Raw genomic sequence first — 22707 nt, forward strand, 5'->3', positions numbered from 1 at the left:
GATGAACACAATCAACACATTCTGGTAGTTAAACTTCTTGTGTGAGTGTGTAAGGGGTCGCGTGGTGTTAGAAAATCTTTAAAGCGGGTCGCATAATAAAACAGGTTGAGAACAACTGGTCTAGATCCTACAATGTAAAATTATTTGGTACTACTATCACATACATTGGGTAGTAGTTTGGAAGAAGCGTTAATTGTTACGTTAAGTTCCAATGAAAGAATGATAGAGATCAAAATCGAAAATAACGATTAGTACGGGTGAGTAATGACTACGCATGTTTAATTGGAAACAAATATTTAAATGTCCCACTGGTCGTTAACTTGGAAAAAAAAGCAGATGTAGTTTTAGCACTCACTATATAGCAGGTCGACAATAAAAAAGTAAATCAGACACAAGTCGTGGTGAGCAAAACGTAATAGAACTCTTGGGATTCGAACCCAAGGGAGCAGCCCAGGTTAAGTTTTTCACTTTTAATTATATGCTTCCCAACAAGACGGGCTAAAATATTTCATGATTTTTGCACCTTCCTGTTTTGAAAGTCCATGGCAAGGTCAAAATATGGGCAAACCAGTAAGGGGGTTAAACCAGGGTCAAAAATTCCCGCAGCTGCCTTATCACGGCGAATACCGTCAGCAGGAAATATCATTAAATATGTATGGGCAAATGCCAAAGTGTTGAAGTGTAGATAAAGATAACCAAACAAAGTGGCACAGTCATGGAATCGAGAGGACAAAACATCAGATATTCATCAGTAATGTTTTACAACGCACAAGACGCGATCTAAATGAGAGGTCCACTCATCCCACTTACAAATTTGTTCCCGTCAAAGATAAAACTATGCTTAAAGTGACTTGGTAAAATTTACATTGTCTAGTATAAAGTCATAGACTTTATTGCTTCCATAGGATTATGCAAACTTCACAAAACGGAATATCTTTGTCAGCGAGGCTCAATGTAGTAGCAAACCTACTTTATGGAATTGTGTGAAAACTTTAATTTGGTATTTGTTTGCCTAAATCAATTCCAGGCGAGAAAGGCTGGAGTTAGTGTTTTATGTAGTCGTCAATTTAGCTTATGTCGCCATAAAGCTTGTACGAGAGTGCAAAGCAGGATGTTTACAGCGGTCGTAAATATTTTAACTGCTACGCGCTTTTTACTGATTACATCTCTGAGTTCGTCTTTCCGGAGAAATCACAAAACAAAAACAAAGAGTTTAATTTCAGGTTTTTTGAAACTAAGTTTGAATTTAGGTTGTTGGAAACTTATAAAACTTTTACATGATTTTTTAAAAACTAAGAAACCAATGCGCTAAATTTAAATCTGAAGCCGAACAATACGTCAATTTTCCTCTAACGTAAGTTTTTCAACCCTATTTTATTAAGACGTGTATGTATGAATGATAGACTAAATAGCAGAAATTATAACTGGGGAAATATAATTGATAAATCCAAATATATTGTTTTTTGTGGTTTTACCCTGTGTACAAATTCGGGTTGGTTTAAAATATTCATGTAATTTTATAAATGCGCAATTTTAACAAATCAATTACCATATTTCTAACTTTTGTAAATTTTATCATGAAAAAAAAATTTGGTTAATGTAACTTTAAATATACAAATTTGCAAATGAAAAAAAAACAAAGGTTGGAAGCCTAAAATTTGTTTGTATGTTTTACGAGCTGCTAGATTGCACAAACACGTGGTCAGTCTCAGGAGAGATAGACACTCCACTAACGCAGTTTCCCTCTTGCATACAGGGCCACCTACGCTTTCCCAGAGATCTCAGATTAAATATTTAAGCACGCGACGATAATAAGCTGCAAGCGTTACTTGTCCGTGCGAACGAAAAAAGACCTTTCCTGGGATCAGGCTGTAGACCAAAGTATGCAGAATCCCAACTTCATCTCACATATTACCCTGTTCACGATGGCATGGGTTGTGATACTGATAGCAGCGTTTACCGTGGAGGCCTTAGCGCCAGTGAGGGCTTGTCCTGAGCAGACTGGAGCATGTCGTTGCAACGCCTTCCAAAGGTTAGCGTCGTCGATGTAAATGTTTATTCTTGTGCGGTTGTAACAAGAGCTGGCGTTTGTGTTGGAATTGTCTAGTGATTTATTCAAGATGCGCCTTTGCAGGCCAGCGCTGATTGATAATTGTAGCGCATTTTAAAGGTTTACTTTAGTTTTGAATCTAAAGTAGACAAACAACTACATATATATTAATTTCTACTTACTAATTCGCTGTGTTTTATTGGCGTTTTCACTCTAAAATTATCTACAGTAATGAATAAATGACCCTGAATCGTTTGCCTTACTTGTAAAAAGATTAAATTAATAAGCAAAAATTTACAATGTGAATGTGTATTAATTAAAATAGAAATATCTGCAAAATTTGAAAAATGTTAAACTTGCAATTACATTAGAAGTGCCATTGGGTTTGCACACATGTTTTTTTTTATATAAAATTTGCAACTATAAAGATAATTTGCAAAAAATATAACCGTGGACAATTAAACTTAAGATAAATTTGGGTTTAAATAGTTTTAGATATACTTTCAACCAAGCAGAAAATTGTCTCACAAAAGTTTTTACATTTTTTTTCTGGATTACCTTGATTTTTTCAAAGGTATTCCTTATATTCGTGATGTTGCAAAATCCAATTTTAATAGCATAAAAATGATAACATGATATTGTCTAAATATTTGGTTCTACTGTTAGAAACACTTCCAAAGTTTAGCTTCGTTAGCAGAAGCGAACATATAAAATGCATCCAATGTAAAAATGCATTATTGTTAAAAAATACTATTCCGTAGTTTGTGACTGCCGTACGGCTTTACTGTCTAAATGTATTTGAATATTGCAGCCATTTTGCCATAAAATATTGAATAATATTGTCATTCGTTTTATTTCAGATCCGTATCATGCACTCGATTAGCAAGTCTTACACGAAAACTTCCCGTTGGAATTCCATCCAACACCAGAAAGCTTTCAGTGACGTATTCAACACTTAACGTAAGTACTGCGCATGCGCAGATAAAGATCAGGGAGTTCAAAACCCGAGCATTAAGATAATTGTGAAATTATTTTCTGTGTGATTTCGGAAGTAGATTAAGTTAATCCTACTTTTGCGGTTTGAACAAATTGAAAAGGAAATTGTTTTGTTCTGCTTTATCTGCAAACTATGTTATAACCTTTTGGCCCAGCAATTTCCGAATGTTAATTACGGAAATTCCCTTATTTTAGTAATACATTTGTATCTTTATTTGTAGAAGTGATTATATAAATTAAGAAAAATAAACTTCAATAGCTGTACATTGACGAAAAAACGACACTGCAAACGTGTTTCTAATGTTTTTTGAACCAACATAACTAATTTCAATTTTTTACATGAACACATGAAGTCTACTGATTTAAACATAAAAAAAACAAGAAGAAATTAAAAAAACCAGCAGATTATTTAACCCGACATTGTACTTAACAAAGCAATCGGTGGTCAGTGTGCAAACATTGATCGTATCAAGTTGGAAATGCATTTCAATAATTATTAAGTTGCAAATTCGTTACGCAACCCGCGAGGGCTTTCTTTCCAATTATTTTAATCATATGTGCGGGCCTCTGAAGGTGCGATCGCTTCAGCCAATAAGAAACCGAGTCTAAAAATGGCGCCGTCAACCATAGGCAACGTTTTGTCTGACTTTTTGTTTATGAAGTCTTGCTGTAGCAGATCGCCTCATTAAATTTACATAACTTCGTTGGGGCTTCGCACGTGCCTAGCCATAAAATTGCCAAAAACCTGCCATAAACTTATCATTACGTACGCTTGTAGGCATAAAAGATTGATGTCTGGAAAATACACTTTCATGAATATGCAGCACAGTGGGTGAATCTTAACGCGAGTTATGCAACCCTCAACAGGAACCATGCCATGAAGAGGGCTTCCCTCCACCAGTTTGTTTGTCTTTGTTCTATAATATATGACCCCGACATTGAACCGGAGGCGTGGCAAAAGTTTCTTGTTACATAACGGAAAAGTTTAAGAATAAAACTCCTCACGCTTTGTGGCACAAAACACAGTTTGATGTCATAAAATTGCAAATCTAATTTGCATTGAGTAGTTTTTTGACACAAACTATACAAATTTGTTGTACTGTACTTATTTTAGTGGCGAAGCTATATATATATATTGTATACATTGTAGCGAAAATTAGTGTCTTAAATGCCATGAAATTGACTTTTTTTGAAATTTTGTTACAAGTTTTTGTCAAGTTTGTGTCCCCAAATTTTACCGTGCTCTGCCAACAACACTGCAATTTTTAATACTTTGGTGCCAAAACAATGAAGTTTGTGTTACGAATTGCCACAATTTTAGACCAAAAATAAATAAATAAATGACTGAAATAGTTTTTACAGCCTCCGTGAGTTCATCGAATGTCTCGCCACAAAATAAGAAAAAGGTTTCGGTCACATCAATAAAACATAAGAGAATTTAATTTGGTTCTTGACAGCCCGTGATCGGATACAATGGTATAATACGAGGCTTATGCAATAGATTAAACCTTCGGAGCTTATGATAGAGAAGAAATACCCAACCAAATATACTTTAATCCATTAAACAACAAATACACCATCAGAACTTGTTTCCTTTTTTAATGCGCAATGAAAACGTAAATACACGAGTAAAACTCGCTTAACCGCATTGTAAACAACCGAAACATGATCATTTTTTATAGATAAGAGTGAATAGGAAGAAAAATCCAAAGAGAAGGGTGTCACGTTAAACTCGTCCATATAAAGACTGCACCCGTGTACGCGGTTGTCAGTAAATGGGATATTACTCCCAATAACGAATGCCTGAGTACCCAGTAGCATTACCACAAGTGGTGTATAACGCTGTTCTCAACAAAAAATAAATTACTTCCTTAAACTATTTTATTCTATGAAGCCATACCCTAAAGTATAAAACACGCAGTAGTTGTAAAAGCTTGAACGCCTTTGCTTAGGTGACTGGTACTATCGAACTGAACTTTAGTAATTCTATCATATATTTTAAACAACGTGCTTTACAGAGACTGGGACCTGCCGCATTTCGAACCTGTTACGAACTGGAGGAAGTTAATTTAAGTTCCAACAGACTCGAAGATATTTCACCACGGGCATTCCACAAAATTGAACGTTTGGTGGCGCTCTCACTCGCAAACAACAAACTTCGGTAATTATGTCAAGATGTTTCTCGTTTTGAGGTCAACATTTCATTTTAAGCATTTAAGTTGCTTCTACTGATAAGATCTACTAGGCTCAAATTACACCTATTTAGCAAATAAATATATATTTCAAATATAAGTTATATTAAATATATATAGGCCATGTGCTTTTAACCCATCATTATTTGCCACTTTGGTTTGTTTAAGCAAAAAGTAATGGATAAGTTTCAACAGCTACAGAAAAGTTCCATCCAGAAATTATAAGTAGCAAATGAGCAAATTTCATGTTTTGTCCTTCAAAATCTTTCAATCAAAATTTCAAAAGAAAGTTTTTGAAAAAAGGTGCGCCACTTTTAGTTAAAGAACTGGTGCTATGACCAAACGTTTTGTTGCAAATTCTAGCTTTCTGACCGAAGACACATTCATGTATTTGCGTAATCTTAAGTACTTGGATCTATCAAACAACCATATGGTTGTTTTGACACCACGAAACTTCGCCCTGCTTCTAAACTTAAGGGAATTAGTTCTTCTTGACAACCCTGTGATGTGTATGGGTGAGCGAGCGTTTGCTGGATTGGACAAGCTTGAGTCGTTGCAGGTAATAGCAATTAATTAGAATAAGCCAAGACGATGCAGCAATGATCTGCATGTTATCTTATTCAATAATTCATATTTGCAGCCCGAAATGATGGCGTTGCAAGTAGATGTGCAAAGCATGTACACGTTATTAAATTGTAGTACATGTTGACTCAAAATCCAAATTGTAAATCCAAAGCAGCAAGTATCTTCAACCAAAACGGATAACAAAATTAAAATTTCTTTGCAAGTACGCAAAACATATTTGAATAATGCCTTGTCTAGCCGAATGACCAGCTAAATAAGTACAGCGGAGTTAAATTTGGCCAATATTGTATGGTGTAAGCCAGGGGTCTCAAACTCAAACTTCCTTGAGGGCCAAAAAAAAATTTTTAAGTTAGTCGAGGGCCGCACTTTTGGAACGTTTGTTCGAGTACTAACAACAAAAATATTATGTGCTTGAAAACACTTTTATGTGACAAACAGTGTAGCAAAGTGAAAGAAGCAACTATACTTTAATCTAACTATACGCGAAAACAATGGCATACAATGACGAAACAATCGAAAAATATGACTCAACAATGGGAATTGCTGATTCTTGACTGGACGAACCATTTCGATCTTATGCTTCTAAACGTATCATTTATTTTTAGCTATCACTAATTTCAAATGATTGTTTCTTGTAATCGGTGGTCTGACAAGGTATTCCACCTGAGTTAAACACTTATATTTTAAAAGTTCGTTCGCGGGCCGCACAAAAACCCTTGGAGGGCCGCGTGTTTGAGACCCCTGGTGTAAGCTTTAAAAAGCTTGCTGCTTATGCTCAACCATAGGGTTTTATGTGTAAAAAGCGTGACCTGGCATGAAATTTGAACTTGAGAGTTTGGTTCAAGAGGTAAGATTAGTTCAAAAGGTCATCGTCAGATCGAGAAGATAAATGAAAGCCGTAACTGAATATGCAAAGAGAGCTGTACTGTCACACCAAACAACTACAACGATTTGCTTGCCAAAAATTTATGTGGTAACCGTCCTTTTTTACTTAGATCTCTGGAATGAAAACCATTTTAGCTTCCCACCAACTGAGCGATTTGAGTCAACTTCGAAAACTCGTCATTCGATCTTTACACAAAGTCAAATCACTGCCACAGTATCTTCTACACAACAACACACTGTATGTATCAGTTTCTGTTAAATTTATAAGTATTTTTAAAAGTTGATAGACTGATTACGACCAGTTGTTCAAGCTTTGAAGCTACATTCCGATAATTAGCCTTCGTTTAACAAACCACTTGATATAAGAGAAACTATGTAGTAAATCACCGTTTACAACGTTTAAATAATAATTACCCCAAAGCGGAACCTAATTTATCTTACTTACCCTTTTTTCAAAAAAATATAAGACTGCAAACTATGACGTCACAGAAAGATGACGTCATGACCCACAAAATAAGTACCTCTGTCGACTTTGGCTTTTAACACAGGAATTTCAAACCATCGATAAAATTAATTAGGGTCTCTTGAGAATCTCCTAACTGTTGTGTGTGACATTTTAAAACTAAACTACCCCTAAAGGAAACTTGTAAAGCCACCAGCTTAAGCGAAAAATAAAACAATAGTTAAAAACAACCGTTTAGGTTAGGGTATTTAGACTCAAAACCATTTGTTTGCCAAACTTTGTAGTTTAACAACCAATAAAAGAAAACTGATCTTAATATTACAGATTGGAAGAGTTAGAAATTGGCGACATTCCGGGACTGGGCGACGAAGGACTAAATCCCAAACTGCTAACAGGATTGGAAAGATTTACATCGCTTTCAATAAAGGCTTGTGGTTTGACCAGAGTTCCGCGACGAGCTCTTGAACGCGTTGAATTTACTCTGCGAAAACTTGATCTCTCTAACAACCCGCTAAATGAGCTCCTAGAACACGACGTTAAGGTAACAGCGGGCCGACTTTTGATTTGTATTTTGGGTCAAGACTTATAATTTAGAAGAGGTACTTATACGGTGTGTAGCTCCATGACTCTTCAAAATAGAAATCTTTATTCGGTTTTCTGTATCCGTGCATGGATTAATTATTTCCCAAACTCGGTGCTTCTTAATATGGACTAAACCGCTATACCTTGTGGTGTAAAAATAGGCTGGCTGTTCGCATTTACTCGTGTAATGCATTATATTACGTGTGTAATGCCCAAAATTATACCATTGACTTTGTTTTCAGTTTTTGCGACTTCTCACAGACTTGAAACTTGCCAATACCGGGTTAACAGTTATTCACCCAGGAGCATTACAGCTGCCCAATCTGAATATTCTTGACGTCTCAAGCAATTCTTTGCAAACCATAAAGGTAAGTTAACCACAGCGTAAGATATCAGGCAGATTCTTTTTTGAGTAAGATCATAATCACATTTCCCCCCACTACACATATAAACGTGATCATGAGAAACAGCCAATGTAAAATCATTTTGTACATTTATATATATATATATATATATATGTTATATTCTCTCAAATTCCTTATTGAAATAGAACCAAAATCACAACAACAAAAACAAGTTATGTCTTTATGGTCATTACTTGTTTGTTCATTCGTGAAAACAACAACACTAGGGCTCTGAGATTAAAAATATTAATTGTTAACCGGGCAACCAACAGTTAACTTTCCAATTCATCTACAGCGCAGCGCCTTCGGCGAGACCCTTCACCGTTTGACAAACATTTCGCTTCACGAGAATCCGTGGACATGCGACTGTGAATTAAGATGGATCATTCAAACCAAGGCAGTTCTCTCATCACATCTGCCTGTATTCTGTGTTGAACCTCTTGCCATGCAGGGATTCGACATAAGATTCGCAAAACCTACCATCAGTAGTCGCGATTTCTTCGCTTGTACTGTACGTTGAAATTAGGGAGAAGATTTATAGATTGGAATCAAAAACAGGGCTGTGCAATCTTAGGCTTAAGGAGTACTGGTTGTGTGACATGTGTAAATGTTATGATTCTAAATGTAGTTTGAACGGCTTAAGTATTTCAGTCCAGTGCTAGCGATCGACTACAATTGTTTATGCTTTGCTCTACAACCTTATAATGCGGCTAGAATAACTTGCAAATTGTACAGGTAATTATTAACTCGGGAGAAGAAATGCTATAAGAATTGTGACGTGCTCACCTAACTAACACGGATATATGGATAGTTTTGCGTTTTTCCCTACATTTGAATGGAGCTTTTAAACATGAACTGAAAACTTGGTAAAAGGCGAGGAGTAGTGAAAAGCAGTTTCAACAATGTCTGCACTTTGAAAATAAATTATAATAAAAAAGCCTTTCTCATCCATTGAGAAATGCGTATTCTGGCATTGACTTTAGGAATACAATGTTCCACAGCGACCTAATATCACATTGTTTGGAGTCTTGCCTCAACTTACATCTATCTATCGTGTAAACGGGGATACAGTTTCACTGAGTGCGGCATGTCGGGCAACCGGATATCCGAAACCCACTATAAATTGGATTATGCAACTGAAACAACCAGGAGGGAAAGAAGGATCTAACCCGACATGCATGAAATGTGAACGAAATTCAGCTAATCCAGAAGTAAGAGAAAGAATATGAAAAGTTATTTTATTGTAGCGTCTGTACTTTTGGATACAAATGGGTTTACATAAATGCAATTTACGAAGTGATGTATGAAAACATTCACGCCATTGGATTCGCATTCCTGCTTTACAAACTGTGTGACACAAACTGCCATTATTGTTGTTAATACCTTATAACGAATCACTAGGACGATCATTTTTTTGTTTAAGGCAGTGGTTTCCAATCTGGTTCTAAATCCCATCGATTTTACAAATATAGTGGAAGGCACTGCTATAGGGAAAAGGGTAGTTTCAATTATTCTACCTTATTCTCCAATATATTATATTTTTTCCAAATTTATAGTTGAACGTAGAAGTCAGTGAAGATGGAACACTACATTTAAGGTCGGCAAGCACAGAAGAGAGTGTTGGAACTTACACCTGTAGAGTTGAGAACAGGCTTGGAGTTGTGGACCGTTCATTTCGTGTTGTTACGGATCCCTCTGGTGGTGGACTAACTGACGAAAGTTACGCCACCAACGGCGCTCAAGGCAACGGGTTTTCAGGGTTTCCAGTTATGGGAAACTTTGGCTGGAGATCAAAGACTGGTAATCCCGACGAAACCAACCCAAACAGCCAACCCTTATTACCAATGTTATCTACTGGAGGACTTATCTCAAGTCAAAACGATAAACAAATGTGCGAAGAACTCCAATATCACCCAACTTGCGCACAAAAGACTGAAGAAAACAAAACTCCCGCAGCCAACAGTGCCGTGAGCAGGCCATCAGTGATTCAACTGCCCTCAAATACAGCACAAAAGGTACCAATGTTGCTGGGAAGCCGCAAAGAAGGGCTTAACACCCAGAAACCTGGTAACGGTGCCGCAAAACATTACCTGTACATGCGTCTTGCTGTGTTTGTGCTTATGTTACACCATGTTCTTTTTGGAGCCTGACGAAACTCGTAAACGTATGAGGATACCAGAAAGAGCTCCAAGTCCGTTCGGGAACTTGGTAAAGCGGCTAAAAAACTCTGTTCCGCTTTAGGGAATAGATGCAAGGGAAACAAGTATCTATAATTTAGAAAAAGGTCCAGAACCATTCTGCGATTCTGGTTAATGTATAGAAAATACTACATATCATTATGTGTTTGCTTCACTAGCATGTTCATACAAATAAACAAAGCCGAAAATACTTATCGATTTTTAAGGTCACAATGTTATAGTAGACAGATACCTGAGCATGGAAGCTTCCTGATAATGTCCTATAGACCCCAACATTAAAACAATTATGTGTATTTGACAAAAAAGAAAAATGCTTATCACCCACAAAAACTCACGCAAATTAGTGACAAATCAATTTAAAGTCAACTTTGAACAGCAGGTTTATATACGTGCGCGGTCAACAAATTTAAAATGTTGCGCAGTTTCGCTAACTATTTTTTGGTCAATGGCAAGCAAATAAATGTCGTAGTTGATCAGATCATTACAGTTGCTACATTATTTGTATGCAAATATACTTGGCGTGAACACAAAGTCAACCAAACATTAAGTGCCACCACTGTTAATAAGCTCAGTACAAGTAAACAAGTTCTTGTTCATCGAGTTTATACACACGGGGGGTGCAAGTTGAAATACGGCTGAATGTCATCGGTAAATATGCCACAGTTTGCGCGCTGACTCATGAAAAGCGGTAGATTCACGTGAACAGACAACCTTGTTACATAACACATGCTGCCATGTTTTTCCCCCACAAAGATATGGGAACCCTGAAGAAAACAAGTCTTGCTGAGTATTTGTAATCGCAATTAATTAATCGATATTTTAACACTCAAAAAAGCCATATTGGGGCTGGTGGTTCTAATCCTTTTAGCAAAATGTATTGATCCTCGTTTAAATTTAGCTTTATTATAGACAAACAAACGGTGTACCCCTCAACTATAAGGGTAAAAGCTGACCACTGCGAACGAACAAACAAAACAGGCATTTATATACTATACCATGAATAAAGAGTTGTTTGGGGCCAAAACATTCACCAAAATCTAACCTGTAGTTCCATACATGTACAACTGCGCCAAAACGTGACACAAATTCACACAATTTTCAGCAGCGAATGAGAAATGTGTATTGCTGCAGGATATCAATCAAAGTAGTGCAATAGATTCCAGACGTGGTTGCTGGTGCTTTTTACAACAAGAAACGATGGGAAGTTCCGCTAATATATCTGTGTGCGCTCAATGATCAAAGCAACAACGTTTAAATATTGATTTTATAGGATCATTAAGCTGTAAGCACAAAGCTAACCCAAAAAAGCAATCTATTAATACAGGTGAGCTTGTAAGTTTAACGACAAAATCTGGACAGACACATTATGACTGATAGCTAGACGTTTAGTCAAATCCACGCAGACATGATAGGCAAGAAGAAGCGACGTACACACAATATCGCAAACAAATGACACCAACAATCCACACAAACCTCATCGCTACAAAGTGTTGGTCAAGCAAGTATCGTCCGACTCACAATGCTATCAAAACAGTGGCGCTGTTTGCACACGAGATGTCTGTGCGTGATTCAATATTAACTGACAATTTTGGATCAAGCCGAGTCAGTCGTAGGTATTGGCTCCTTGCGAGCAAATATTGGGATGCTATAAAAGGGAGGGCAGACACTTTGCTCGGGGACAAGTTTATTAACCAAATGGTGAGGGTCGTAATAAAATAGGTCGTTACTTGCGAGTATAGCGAGTATTCGCGAGTATAGTCATGTAGTTTAAATACTAGGTGCAAGAATTGGATTTAGTGCGTGTAAACCGTAATTTATTGTAGCAGATATATTCATCATTCAATCACAAATGACTAAAGACTTTGAAGAGGTTGTTGCTTATGAGCATTCTAATAATGTCATTTGTGTACTTGCAAAACAGTTCAATATTTGGTTAAAACATGTAGAAAATGTAAGAGAATGCAGGAGGTATATTCTTCATGTTAATCAGCCTTGTGCTTACGTTTACGTCTTTCCCCCCTTGTTTAACTTTCAAAGTGCTACGCGCATTCAGTGTTATCCCTGATAAAGGCGCCCTGTATAGGACGTCGAACGACGAAATAAAAATAAAATTAGACCTCTATAAACTTGGTGCAAAATTCCCGCATAAAGATTTGGCTCAAAAGGATACAAAATGAAGCCAGTAGAAAAAAAACTTTTCTTCAGCGTGCGGTATATAACGTTTGCATTATAGGTGGTTTGCGTGACAAAAAAACTAACGTCATTAATTTAAAACTTAACCTCCTGTCCTCGTGACCGTATTGAAACGAGCAAATACCGCAACGACCTAATAACACACAAGCACCTGATTTTACGACACGTTTGGTGTACTTCTAGTTTGACACAGCAGTTAAATTTAGCTGCGGCTGAAATTAGTACACCGGTAGTAAAGTATTGCTTTAAAAGCTTTGCCAGTCTTTTGAAAAAATTCTTGCAAGAATGTAAACCCAGTGTTAAGCATGTTATATCAAAAATATTGTTTTTACTGATTGTATGGACAGTCTTTTCTTAAAGCAAATGTACGGTCAATAAATAAATACAAGAAAAAGAGCAGGCAGCGAAAGAAGAGTTTGCTTTACGATTTGATCGTTGGACCATAAGCTTTTTGGGCAAGTGAGACTTAAAGCACAGGTTAAGAAAACAGCCAAAAACGTGTAAAATCGATACCATTGCGGTACAAACTGTTAGCGAACATGTGTGTCAAACGCAGAAACGAAATTTTAATAATCGCAATATTCACAGAACAACATCGATCTGTGAATTTGACATTTTCCAGGTTTGCACAACCGAATGTTTTGTTTGTTCAAAGGCCAGCGCACCTACAGTACAAACATTACGCAATGCCGGTCAGCACAATGGACTCACCGTTATGGAATGAATTTCCTAACTTTCCTGTTCAGCTGTCTGTCAATCTTCTACCAACGCAGGTTCCCTCAAATACTTTCTCATTTAGAAAACATGCCATCAATCATTGGGCTACAGTGAATTAATCATGTTAAAACATGTGCAGAAGATTAATATGAACTTAGATACGGATCTGAAGTAAATCACGTTTTTGAGACGTAACTTATGAGAACTACGTTGTTTTTCAATAGCCCACACACAAACCTTGTAAGCTCGTTTTGCAACGACATTTTAATGTTCAATTGTGCTTAGTAAGTTGCTAAGTTGTGAAATATGAGCAAAACATATTACTGGTGTATTGGACTGCATGTAGTTTGAACAAACTAGAAAGGGGCAAAATCGTGCATGTAACAAGTGCGGATAAATTCGTGTGATGTAGCCACCTACTACCGACCTGTTTTGTATACACACAGATAACAATGTCACCTTGCCGATATACGTAATCAAGAGAGATAGGATCGCAATAATGCGTTATCGGCAACTACGTCACAGCTCAATGTATAACGGACGCAGTGTTATTATGGCAACGGCGATTTAATTAACCCCACGCCAAGGGAATGCAGATCCTTTGATTCGTAAGCAGAAAAGTTTGCGGTACATCAATCATGACACATCACAATAGCATAATACAGTCACCTTACGTGCCAGCACATAGAAATGTCCTGAAATGTGGAGACTTGTTGAATGGCAACCAACGCCTCGTTTTCCGCGCCCATTGTGCCAATATAATGGGCTGAAAATTCGCTTTGTTGAAATCGCGTGCTTTCGTCGCTCGCTATGTTCGCAGTGTTGGGAGTTCAATTGTTATAGATGGGAATGGTGGTATTTGAGAAAGGTTGAGACTCAGGAAGGTCACAGCTTATGTGCAGTTTGAAATTATATAAATGATGTTTTTGCCATTTTTAGACTACCAAGTTTTAATCAGCAACAACTTGTTTGGGAATGTTTCGTAGAAAGTATATTATGTGTCTCAGTATTATGCCTACACACCGTTGGTACGTTTCCAGTGCAAAGTTATGGTATGTTTGCATAAAAGTTTGAAACGTAAAACAAAAAGTTCGAAGCCTATGTGTAGTTAGATTTTCTCCTTTTTAGTCTCCATGATGTCCTTAATACGTTTCAAACCTGGTTTTGCAGTCAGGGGGGTCTATATCTTTACAGTACGAATTGAACTATATATTCACATGCAACATGATCGAAAAAGTGTGCGCAATTTCAAAATTAGACAAAGATCATCACCCGAATCATCTTTGAATTACTTGAATTTGTGTGAGAAATAACGAAAACGTGCAGAAATTAAGTCAATTGCAACTCGAATGGACATGACCTTCAACCCAAATTGCAGGAAAGTGTATTTTGGGTTGTTCCAATGGGCAACACGCCCTCAAAGCGGTCAGGTCAACACAGAATTCAGAGAGTCAAATTTCGAGTAAAAATGTCTCATAACATTTTACAATCGTTGCATCGTCTGGTAGATGGCATTTATTTGCATTGCGAATCACCTATGGTATTTTGGTGTAAGTTTCGGCATACGAAGATGCACCTTACTTTAAACAACAATTGTCCAAAAATAGAAGTGTAAAAATGTCAAGGAATTGTAAAACGCACAAAATTACGGTCGTTTCTAATATCGCTTATCACACAAGGGATGAGTGAGATCAATATTACACGTTGCATCTCAATTAATAATTGAACGGTCCTTCCTTGCAAAATTGCTTCGTCAGCAGGAATTAGGTCGAACGAAAATTTCGCAAACATGTACAAAGAAAACGTAAATCAAAGTTTCTTGGTAGTTGTGAATAATATTACACAGTGCAGCGGCATAACTGGTTTCACACCAATAAGCAATCGTTACGAACAAGATTTGACAACAAGGTGACTTTACTTGCTTACGGAATTGTTTAATGTGGGTGCAAGCATATGAAAAGATTTGGTAGGACACATTTTGAAACGATACGTTTAGTGCAGTTAAAGTTTTGTCGACCTCTGCAATAATGCAACCTTTTGATCTAAACTTGGTACTTAATTCATGATACTTAATTCATACAGAAACTTGCTTTTTTTTCTTCTGTTTTTAAATAATTTAACTGCAAGAAGCTCGCATGAAAATTTTATGTGCATAAGGATACGGAGTCGGTAGAGTATACATTTTCTTAGAGAGCGACTAGAAGTGTTTGAACTCGACAGGTTCAACCCAGATCGCGTTTCCGTGTTTGGTTTGAGGAGATGAAGCGTAAAAGCAACAGGATTTAACGCTTCGTGTATCAAAGTCCCGCTTTGGTTGTTGAGCAAAATTACAATCGTAAGGAACGGGGATAGGACATCATTAGTGGTTTAACAGTTGAAGTTGAGCTCGATTTTTTTAAACTTTGCAAGGCGCAAAAGACATGCAATATCCTAAAAAGGCAACATTTGCTTTAAGTTATTCAAACAATGTCGGTTTGGGTTTAAGTTGAAACCTAATAACCGCATTGCGATTGGACTGATCAGTTAATCGAATAAAAAGCTCGATAATCGCATTAAGAAATCCATGTAATCTGGTCTATACTTGTCACCCAATACCCCTAACCAAGCCTCCCATTGCGCACGCGAATGCCAGGCAAGCATCTTAAACGGATCAACGACCGACAATGGAAACCCAAGTGGCTTGTGACGTCATAGATGACGCGCGAAGCTTATTGGGGGTGTTTGTGCAACGGCAGTACAACAAGAGCAATTTTGGTGCAAACGAGTTTTTGCTGCTAGGGCGTTGTGCAGCGGCTTGTCCAATTAGTGTGACTGATTGGCTAGTGCGGGATTCGTAAATTGGTGCAACGTTGGTGCGGTCAGCATTTTTATGCATGCTTCGAGTACAATGTGGAATGTTTTTTGGGGGGGTAGAAAAACAGCGGTAACCCGTGTTAGCAGGAGTACATGGTATGTGGACCAAAACCGTTAGTTGAATTGCAGACCTGCTGTGGTAACATTAAATTAGGCTTCAACGCAAAACATTGCAAGTTTAGTGCGAGTAAAAAAGTTTTTAGTTGCTTAACTAATATTAATGTCACAGAAAAGAATTCAACTACCGTAGCTGTTGACTGAACTACATGATAGTTTTGCTTTACAGTGCTTTAGTTAATGCAGAAATCACACAAATTGGGTTTCAGTTTAAAAAATGCGCATGTATTTGCCACCACAATGCGGATATGGTGCTTGCTTTAAACGAGTAGCGGAAAGGGTTTCCAGTGACACTTAAATTTATTAGGCAACTGCGTCAATATTGTGTTGCGTTGACTGCTCCAATCGTTACTAACAACATTAAAGTCATTTTATTACCGTTTCTGTTTTCCGGATTTATTGTTTGCTAAGCTTACTGACTTTTGAAGCTTGATATAAATCATATCAGTTTCTGAATAAACCCGAAATAAAATGTAAAGTGCAATGCCCAACTTGCAACCTAATATGTTTGCAAGTCCTGTGAAGTATTGATGATGATTAATGCGTCAACTGCACGTTTAAGCATTACCATTGGGATACATTTGCATGTAAGAAGAATAGCAAGTTTCGGCCAGAGGAATCGTAAAATTCGCGGAAGGTAGACTGCACAGTACTAGTGCTCATGTTGTTTTTAATTCCTGGAACAACGAAAAGACGTGCTATGATTTCAGCGCCAGGAAGGCAAAACGACAGGAAATGTGGTCACGGGTGGGAAAAGAGCTCGATGGGAGGCTAGAAAGGGTGACCGCTGATACAAAATAACGGATCAAATTCCTGTAAGTAATACGCACAGCTGATTCCCATGTCAGAGCGCAGTGGCCTTCAAACAGTTATGTTGTGAAAACTGGCAGCAGTCAGTTTTGAGTATTCTAGAAATGCTAGAGCAGGGGTGGGCAAACTTTTCAGTGCAAGGGCCGCATTCAAAGGTTTTTAATCTTATCGGGCCGCATAGTATTTCACCAACGGACGCCAATTGCTTACTTGTTTTTTTGTTTTAAAATAACTTGTGTAAAGAATTTGGTTTATATCACATATATATATATCATATATCAAGTCGCCTAAAATGCCCAGATTAATAATTTCTAACTTGGTGCATTAGTTTAGCTGAACGGAGCTAACTGTTTATGACGTCATAAACTGTATTGTGACGATTGCGGTGCCTGTTCTTTCGCATTGTTTGAACACAATAAGCGGATAAAAAGCCTGGCGTATATGGTCACTAGGCTGGTAGTCTTTTTTTCCAGTCTCACGAAAGCTGTTTTTAGCTGTTTGAAAATCAAAATATTAGGCAAAATAGTTTTAGTTACGTCACGGCCGCCAGTACATGTATTTTAACATACATGGCCACGACCGCACAAACTTGTCTCCGCGGCCGCATGTCGCCTTACGGCCGCACGTTGTGTACCCCTGATTTAGCCCAAAATATTAACATAGTATATTTTCAGCTATGTGCAAATACGTTTGTTGTCACTTTAATGATTGTACAAACATTGGTTGAAACGCTACAATTGTAATTGTTTTAAAAAATAAACAAGCATTTGTTTCAACATAGGCTACACCACGTTTTTTTGTTAATAAATTCCTTGCGCTAACATTAAACAATGCGAGCCGCTTGTAATAGCCGTGTTTAATGTTCGTTTGCAAAGAACTGCAACGACCTAAACTTGATCCAAAGTGACCAAAGTTTTGGCGTCAACATTGCAAAGTGGGCTGTATTTGAAAACGTAAACCGTTTTTGCTTTATCGATCAAAGAAATTGTGTCAAGTGACGATTTGCATAATAACGTGGCAGAAACAACCGGCTAAAGCACGTAAAAAGTATCTGCGTTTAGGCAAGTCGCATCCCCGGTATTTCTAAAACTCTACGCCTGTGCTTATAATTCTATTCAGCGTTGCTTGGTCACTTTCTCTTCAAAGTTTGCGAACATTTGGCGGGCCGCACAAACTCCTTTGCCGGGCCGCATGCGGCCCGCGGGCCGTAGTTTGCCCACCCCTGTGCTAGAGAAATCTTTTGAAGTTATAGCAGCCGGTATATGGGAATTACATTTGATTAAAAAAAAATTCCTCTGTGAATATCAACCGTTTGCAGTGATATTCCTGGACATACCCTATACCCTGTTTTATACCCTATATTCAACAAGGCAAGAATTGTTTCACTAGGGCAAAGCTAACATGCAGTTTCTGGTAGTTGTGTACCCGTGTTTGTTATGGCACACATTCCAAATATACATTGTGTTTGTCAGTAACCTCCACAAGAAGAATTACGCATAGAAAGCGGGTTTAATTGGAAACAAACGGCACGATTTAAGTTTTGTCATCAAACGCGACTACTAAACATAGATATAACTAAGGAACGTTTAGAATAGAGCAAAATATAGCTGATAAGTAGCAAACTGATTACGCTAATGCACACGACCCAAATATTGTTTCGTGCAGCAGAACTAAGCTGGGCTTTGTGGGTCTTTAACACTTTTAATTCACATGGCTGCGAGATTTGGATAATAGGTTTCGTCGTAATGTACTCATTAACAAACGGATTAATACACGTTCTGTTTCCGAATAGAAATAACAAAAATTGATAGGTAACAAAGGAGTGGTTGGTGGTTGTATTCTATGTTGAAGTTTATTTAGTCGTTACGCTTGGTAAAGATAATTTTTGTAAGAAATGTTATGTCGTTTTTTTGCAAAATTTAATGCAAATATGTCTAAATAGAACCAACCCAGCTATAAAACCAACATTTATAACAAATATTAGATACAATTAGACATCAGTTTCATCAAAATGCGATAAATTGTGTATTTGTTTGTTAGGCTTAATCTTCTATATTTGGATTACCAGACCATTCACAATGTAAGTAAAAATTTTGGTATGTAGTCCAACTCAGTAAACCACGTGACCTAAGTGAGCTAATACGTCATAACAGCGGGATCGATATAAAGCGGCTAAAGGCTCACCGAAAACAAATTAAAACCACGAGGGTAAAGCCTGTAATCCGCCAATAAGGAAAAAGTCCTCTGCTGGCGAAGTGAAAAGAAAGAAAAAAATATATCGATTCCTTAAGTCTCCAATACACACATTGCTCATTTGGGGACAATGTGTGACCTTTATGTAACATCGTGCTGGTATAAATGCATTTCTATGAATACTTGCAGTGAAGGCTCCTAGGCGGCCTTTTATCTTGAGGATTAGTTTACCCTAACATGGTAACGGACTGTTTGAGCGGTTAGCACCAGTAGAAGATAGCAGAAGACAGATGAAAGGCCTGCACATAATCTTTTAGAATTTAGACATTGCAGCGTCCAAGAGTAAGAGTTATGTCAAACATATTTCAGCACAAACTTAAGTTTGTAGAACTTTTGTTTATAGGGAAATATGCATTAATTTTGTACGTTAATTGAACGTTTTTGCATTGAATTGTCTACAATATAACGCTTGTTTAGAATTTACACAGGTTGGAACGATGCTTTAAAGCTCGAATATCCTTCTAGTGTGGTGTGTCATTGACCTTGTTTAACAATCGCACTTGGCTGTGAAAGTTCATTTACGAATGATCAGTAGTTGTGTATTGTGTGATGAAAGAGACTAACCCGCTTAAACGCAAAAAACATACTGCGAATGATAAAGCGTACATGGTGTAGGTCAGTGGTTCTTAACCGGTGGGAAATTTAATGTTTTCAGAGGGAAATTATCTCAGTCAGGTAACCAAACTCGGGCCCGAGGGTCGAACCCGGCTTTGAATTAATCGTTAAAAGTTACTTTAATAATATTTTTCCGCAAAAACATGTAAAATTAATTTCACGAAGGCTTACAAGACACATATAAATCCAAAGGCCGTTTGTTACATCACAGACAAGACTAAAGTATCAATGACTTTGCTATTGTGCGCGAATAAAAGCCTTTCATTTGTTGATTGTGATGCAATAAATGACTATAGCAAGTAGAGGAGACTCTTCAATATTCCATAAACTTTAATCTCTCACAGAAGCACTATTTAAACTAAATAAGATTGTAGTATACCTTTGGAGTTCCAGACCAAATCGCTTCACGAAATTATTTCATTAAAAGAATTCTTTTACGTTAACGCAGGGCACAAAACATCAGTATAAAAATAACAGAGTGGGAAATTCGAAGTTGGTGGTTGACTTTAGTGGGAAACCACACCAAAAAGGTTAAGAACCACTGGTGTAGGTTAATAAAAAGAAGGTATTCCCGTTGAATGATCGAAGCAGTTAAATTCCGATTCTCTCAACGCCTGTATCCTGTTTAGTTTCGTAGTCAAATACAGTGCACGGAAACCCAACATGGTTGAAAAGATGTTATTGCTTGCATTTCCCGGAATCTGACTATAACACGAGAACTTGATGCGTGCGCAAAGTCATGCGGCGTCTCGAAGGCTACGAAACTACTGGGAGTTGAAGTTCGGGTCAGACAAGCTTGTTTAGAACAGGTTATTTATATTTTACTGTACAGGTTTATAGCTGTATTTTGGAGGAAATTAACAGATTTTTAAGTGGTCAGTTTTGTTGCAAACTGCCATAAAAGCGGTTTGTTATGACAAGGTTACTAAAAAAAAAGTATAAAAATCAAGTCCACGGGTGCAAACGTAAACAGAAAAATGACATATTGTAGCTTTTGATTAGCGTCTTTGTTTCTCGAGAAATAGTGTAACTTACGAACGGCACTGTGAACCACGTGACAAAACACGTCATCGGCATTTCCCAAGCGCCAAATTTAAACATGACATATCAGCGTGCAGGTGATGACGTCAAAAGCGACCCGCATGCGCAGAAACCAGGATGATTTGCATTTTAATACATTACCTCACAAGTAACCTACATTTTTAACATGTATTAAGCATGGTTCACCACAACTGAACCAGTCAAAAAAGTTATTTACTGCACGTAAATATTTTTTCTGAGTGCTGGCGTTTGAGTTTATGGGCTGTGAAGCCCTTGATTACTATTCTTCCATTAGTTCGTAGGCTGAGAAAAAGGTGTGATTAAAGGTGTTACAAAAAGCAGGTACAAGAAGAAGGGTTCCACGTTGGGAGTTAGTGATGTATGTAGTTTCCTACGTGTGGTATGATGTAAAGAGTAGCCTAGTAATATATAAAAACGGGGATTTGTAATTTACTTCAAAACGCAAGAGTCGATTTTCAGCTAGAACACCATAATCTAAATAGGCAAATGATTTCACTTCCTAAACTAAATTATACAAGGGTTTATTAATGTCGCGTTGACTCGGTTGTGTCGATTACCCAAATTTTATATATTTTTGTGTTTGCTCTAATGATTCATACGTGGTGTAAAGTGCAAATTGTGTCTTGTCAATTGCAGTTTCTCAGTAACCTCGCTCTAAATGAAAATGACAAACGTGTTTTCGATGCATTCAAATGTCATATACAAACATATGACTAACTGATAATGTTATCTTAATTTCCGGGAGCAAGAGTTTTTGAATTCGACCGCATCACAAAATAGGAGTTATTGTTAGAAGGGCGTTTCTCCAGAGCACGAAATCGGCCAATCGCGCCAGTGGATTTGCGCGCCAAATCTGACGCGTTATCACGTGCTTTTGTTGAACAACAACCGAGCATGACACGCCACAAATGCAGGGTTAGAAATGAAGAAACGCAGTGTTGGAAAACCTAGTAGTTGACGTGGTGCAATTCTAGATTCTTTTGCAATCTTTTGCAAAATCTTAAATCTAAACGTTAGTTTAATTGTGATTAAGTGCGAATGATACAATCCAGGCGATAGCGTAGTGCGCCATTTGGAGGTTGAATATGTCTTTGTTTTAAGTCATACTCGTATGAAGCGTGATACCGAAAAAAAGATTTGCATGCGAAAGATGTAAGTTAAAATATAGTCAGGGAAGACATTTAAATTCACGAAAAAATGTATATATACAGATATATATATAAAAGTATGACTTATTAGAAGTGGAAACACAAATGTTGATGCTGAACGTGTGCTTTTGAACTCTTTAAATATTACACACTAATAGACTTTTAAATTCAAAAATTGGAAAACTTTAAAAAATCCTTCCAAGAAAATTGACGGGCATACACATTTCTTCATTTTGTGCCCTGCACATTTGTGAGTTTGCACCTTATTTCGTGCCCTGCGCTTCCGTGCAAAGCGCTGTTGTTATGACAACAATAATATCGCGTGCGTGCGGCCATTCACGAATCCCTGGCCAAGAATATCTGGATTACAGGATTGCTTGCGTGACAGCCACAGGACCAAAACACATGCACGTGGCCCAGAGAGCCGTTGGCGTGTTAACATTTACTAGGATAACATCAATTGAAAGTTCCCCATCTCCTGGAAATGCAGCAAAGCGAAGCTTATCAGATGTGGGGAAGTTAATTCGGCACATGTCACTAAATTCGCGAACTGAATAAATGCCAGAGATGATCTTAACTGTTAT

General features: G+C 37.4%; 2 protein-coding genes across 2 annotated transcripts in view; one reads left to right on the plus strand and one right to left on the minus strand.

The window, feature by feature from the left end:
• The first annotated feature begins 1244 nt into the window (after positions 1–1244).
• On the plus strand, positions 1245–10533 carry LOC145205453 (uncharacterized). The gene is made up of 11 exons (XM_080078178.1): positions 1245–1354; positions 1757–2032; positions 2911–3010; positions 5065–5207; positions 5602–5797; positions 6819–6946; positions 7496–7712; positions 7996–8121; positions 8453–8668; positions 9159–9368; positions 9714–10533. The coding sequence occupies exons 2-11, from the start codon at positions 1884–1886 to the stop codon at positions 10305–10307; spliced, it is 2079 nt and encodes a 692-aa protein (XP_079934304.1). The 5' UTR covers positions 1245–1354; positions 1757–1883; the 3' UTR covers positions 10308–10533.
• A 9817-nt stretch (positions 10534–20350) lies between these two features.
• Positions 20351–22707, minus strand: part of LOC145203864 (ankyrin repeat domain-containing protein 45-like) — a 42599-nt gene continuing 40242 nt past the window's right edge. The window contains exon 7 of the transcript XR_013853410.1: positions 20351–22601. The gene's annotated coding sequence lies outside the window, so the exon portion shown is untranslated. The remainder of the gene's footprint in view (positions 22602–22707) is intronic.

Source organism: Phallusia mammillata, chromosome 8 (assembly GCF_965637545.1).
Source record: "Phallusia mammillata chromosome 8, kaPhaMamm4.hap1.1, whole genome shotgun sequence".
Classification (NCBI taxonomy): Eukaryota; Metazoa; Chordata; class Ascidiacea; order Phlebobranchia; family Ascidiidae; genus Phallusia; species Phallusia mammillata.

Bases quoted from the DNA above. Each gene is read 5' to 3' on its own strand.
- LOC145205453 (XM_080078178.1), top strand. From the start codon at position 1,884: ATGCAGAATCCCAACTTCATCTCACATATTACCCTGTTCACGATGGCA. The intron at 5,798-6,818 runs GTAATAGCAATT...TTTTTTACTTAG, and splicing joins ACAAGCTTGAGTCGTTGCAG to ATCTCTGGAATGAAAACCAT. The intron at 6,947-7,495 runs GTATGTATCAGT...TTAATATTACAG, and splicing joins CTTCTACACAACAACACACT to ATTGGAAGAGTTAGAAATTG.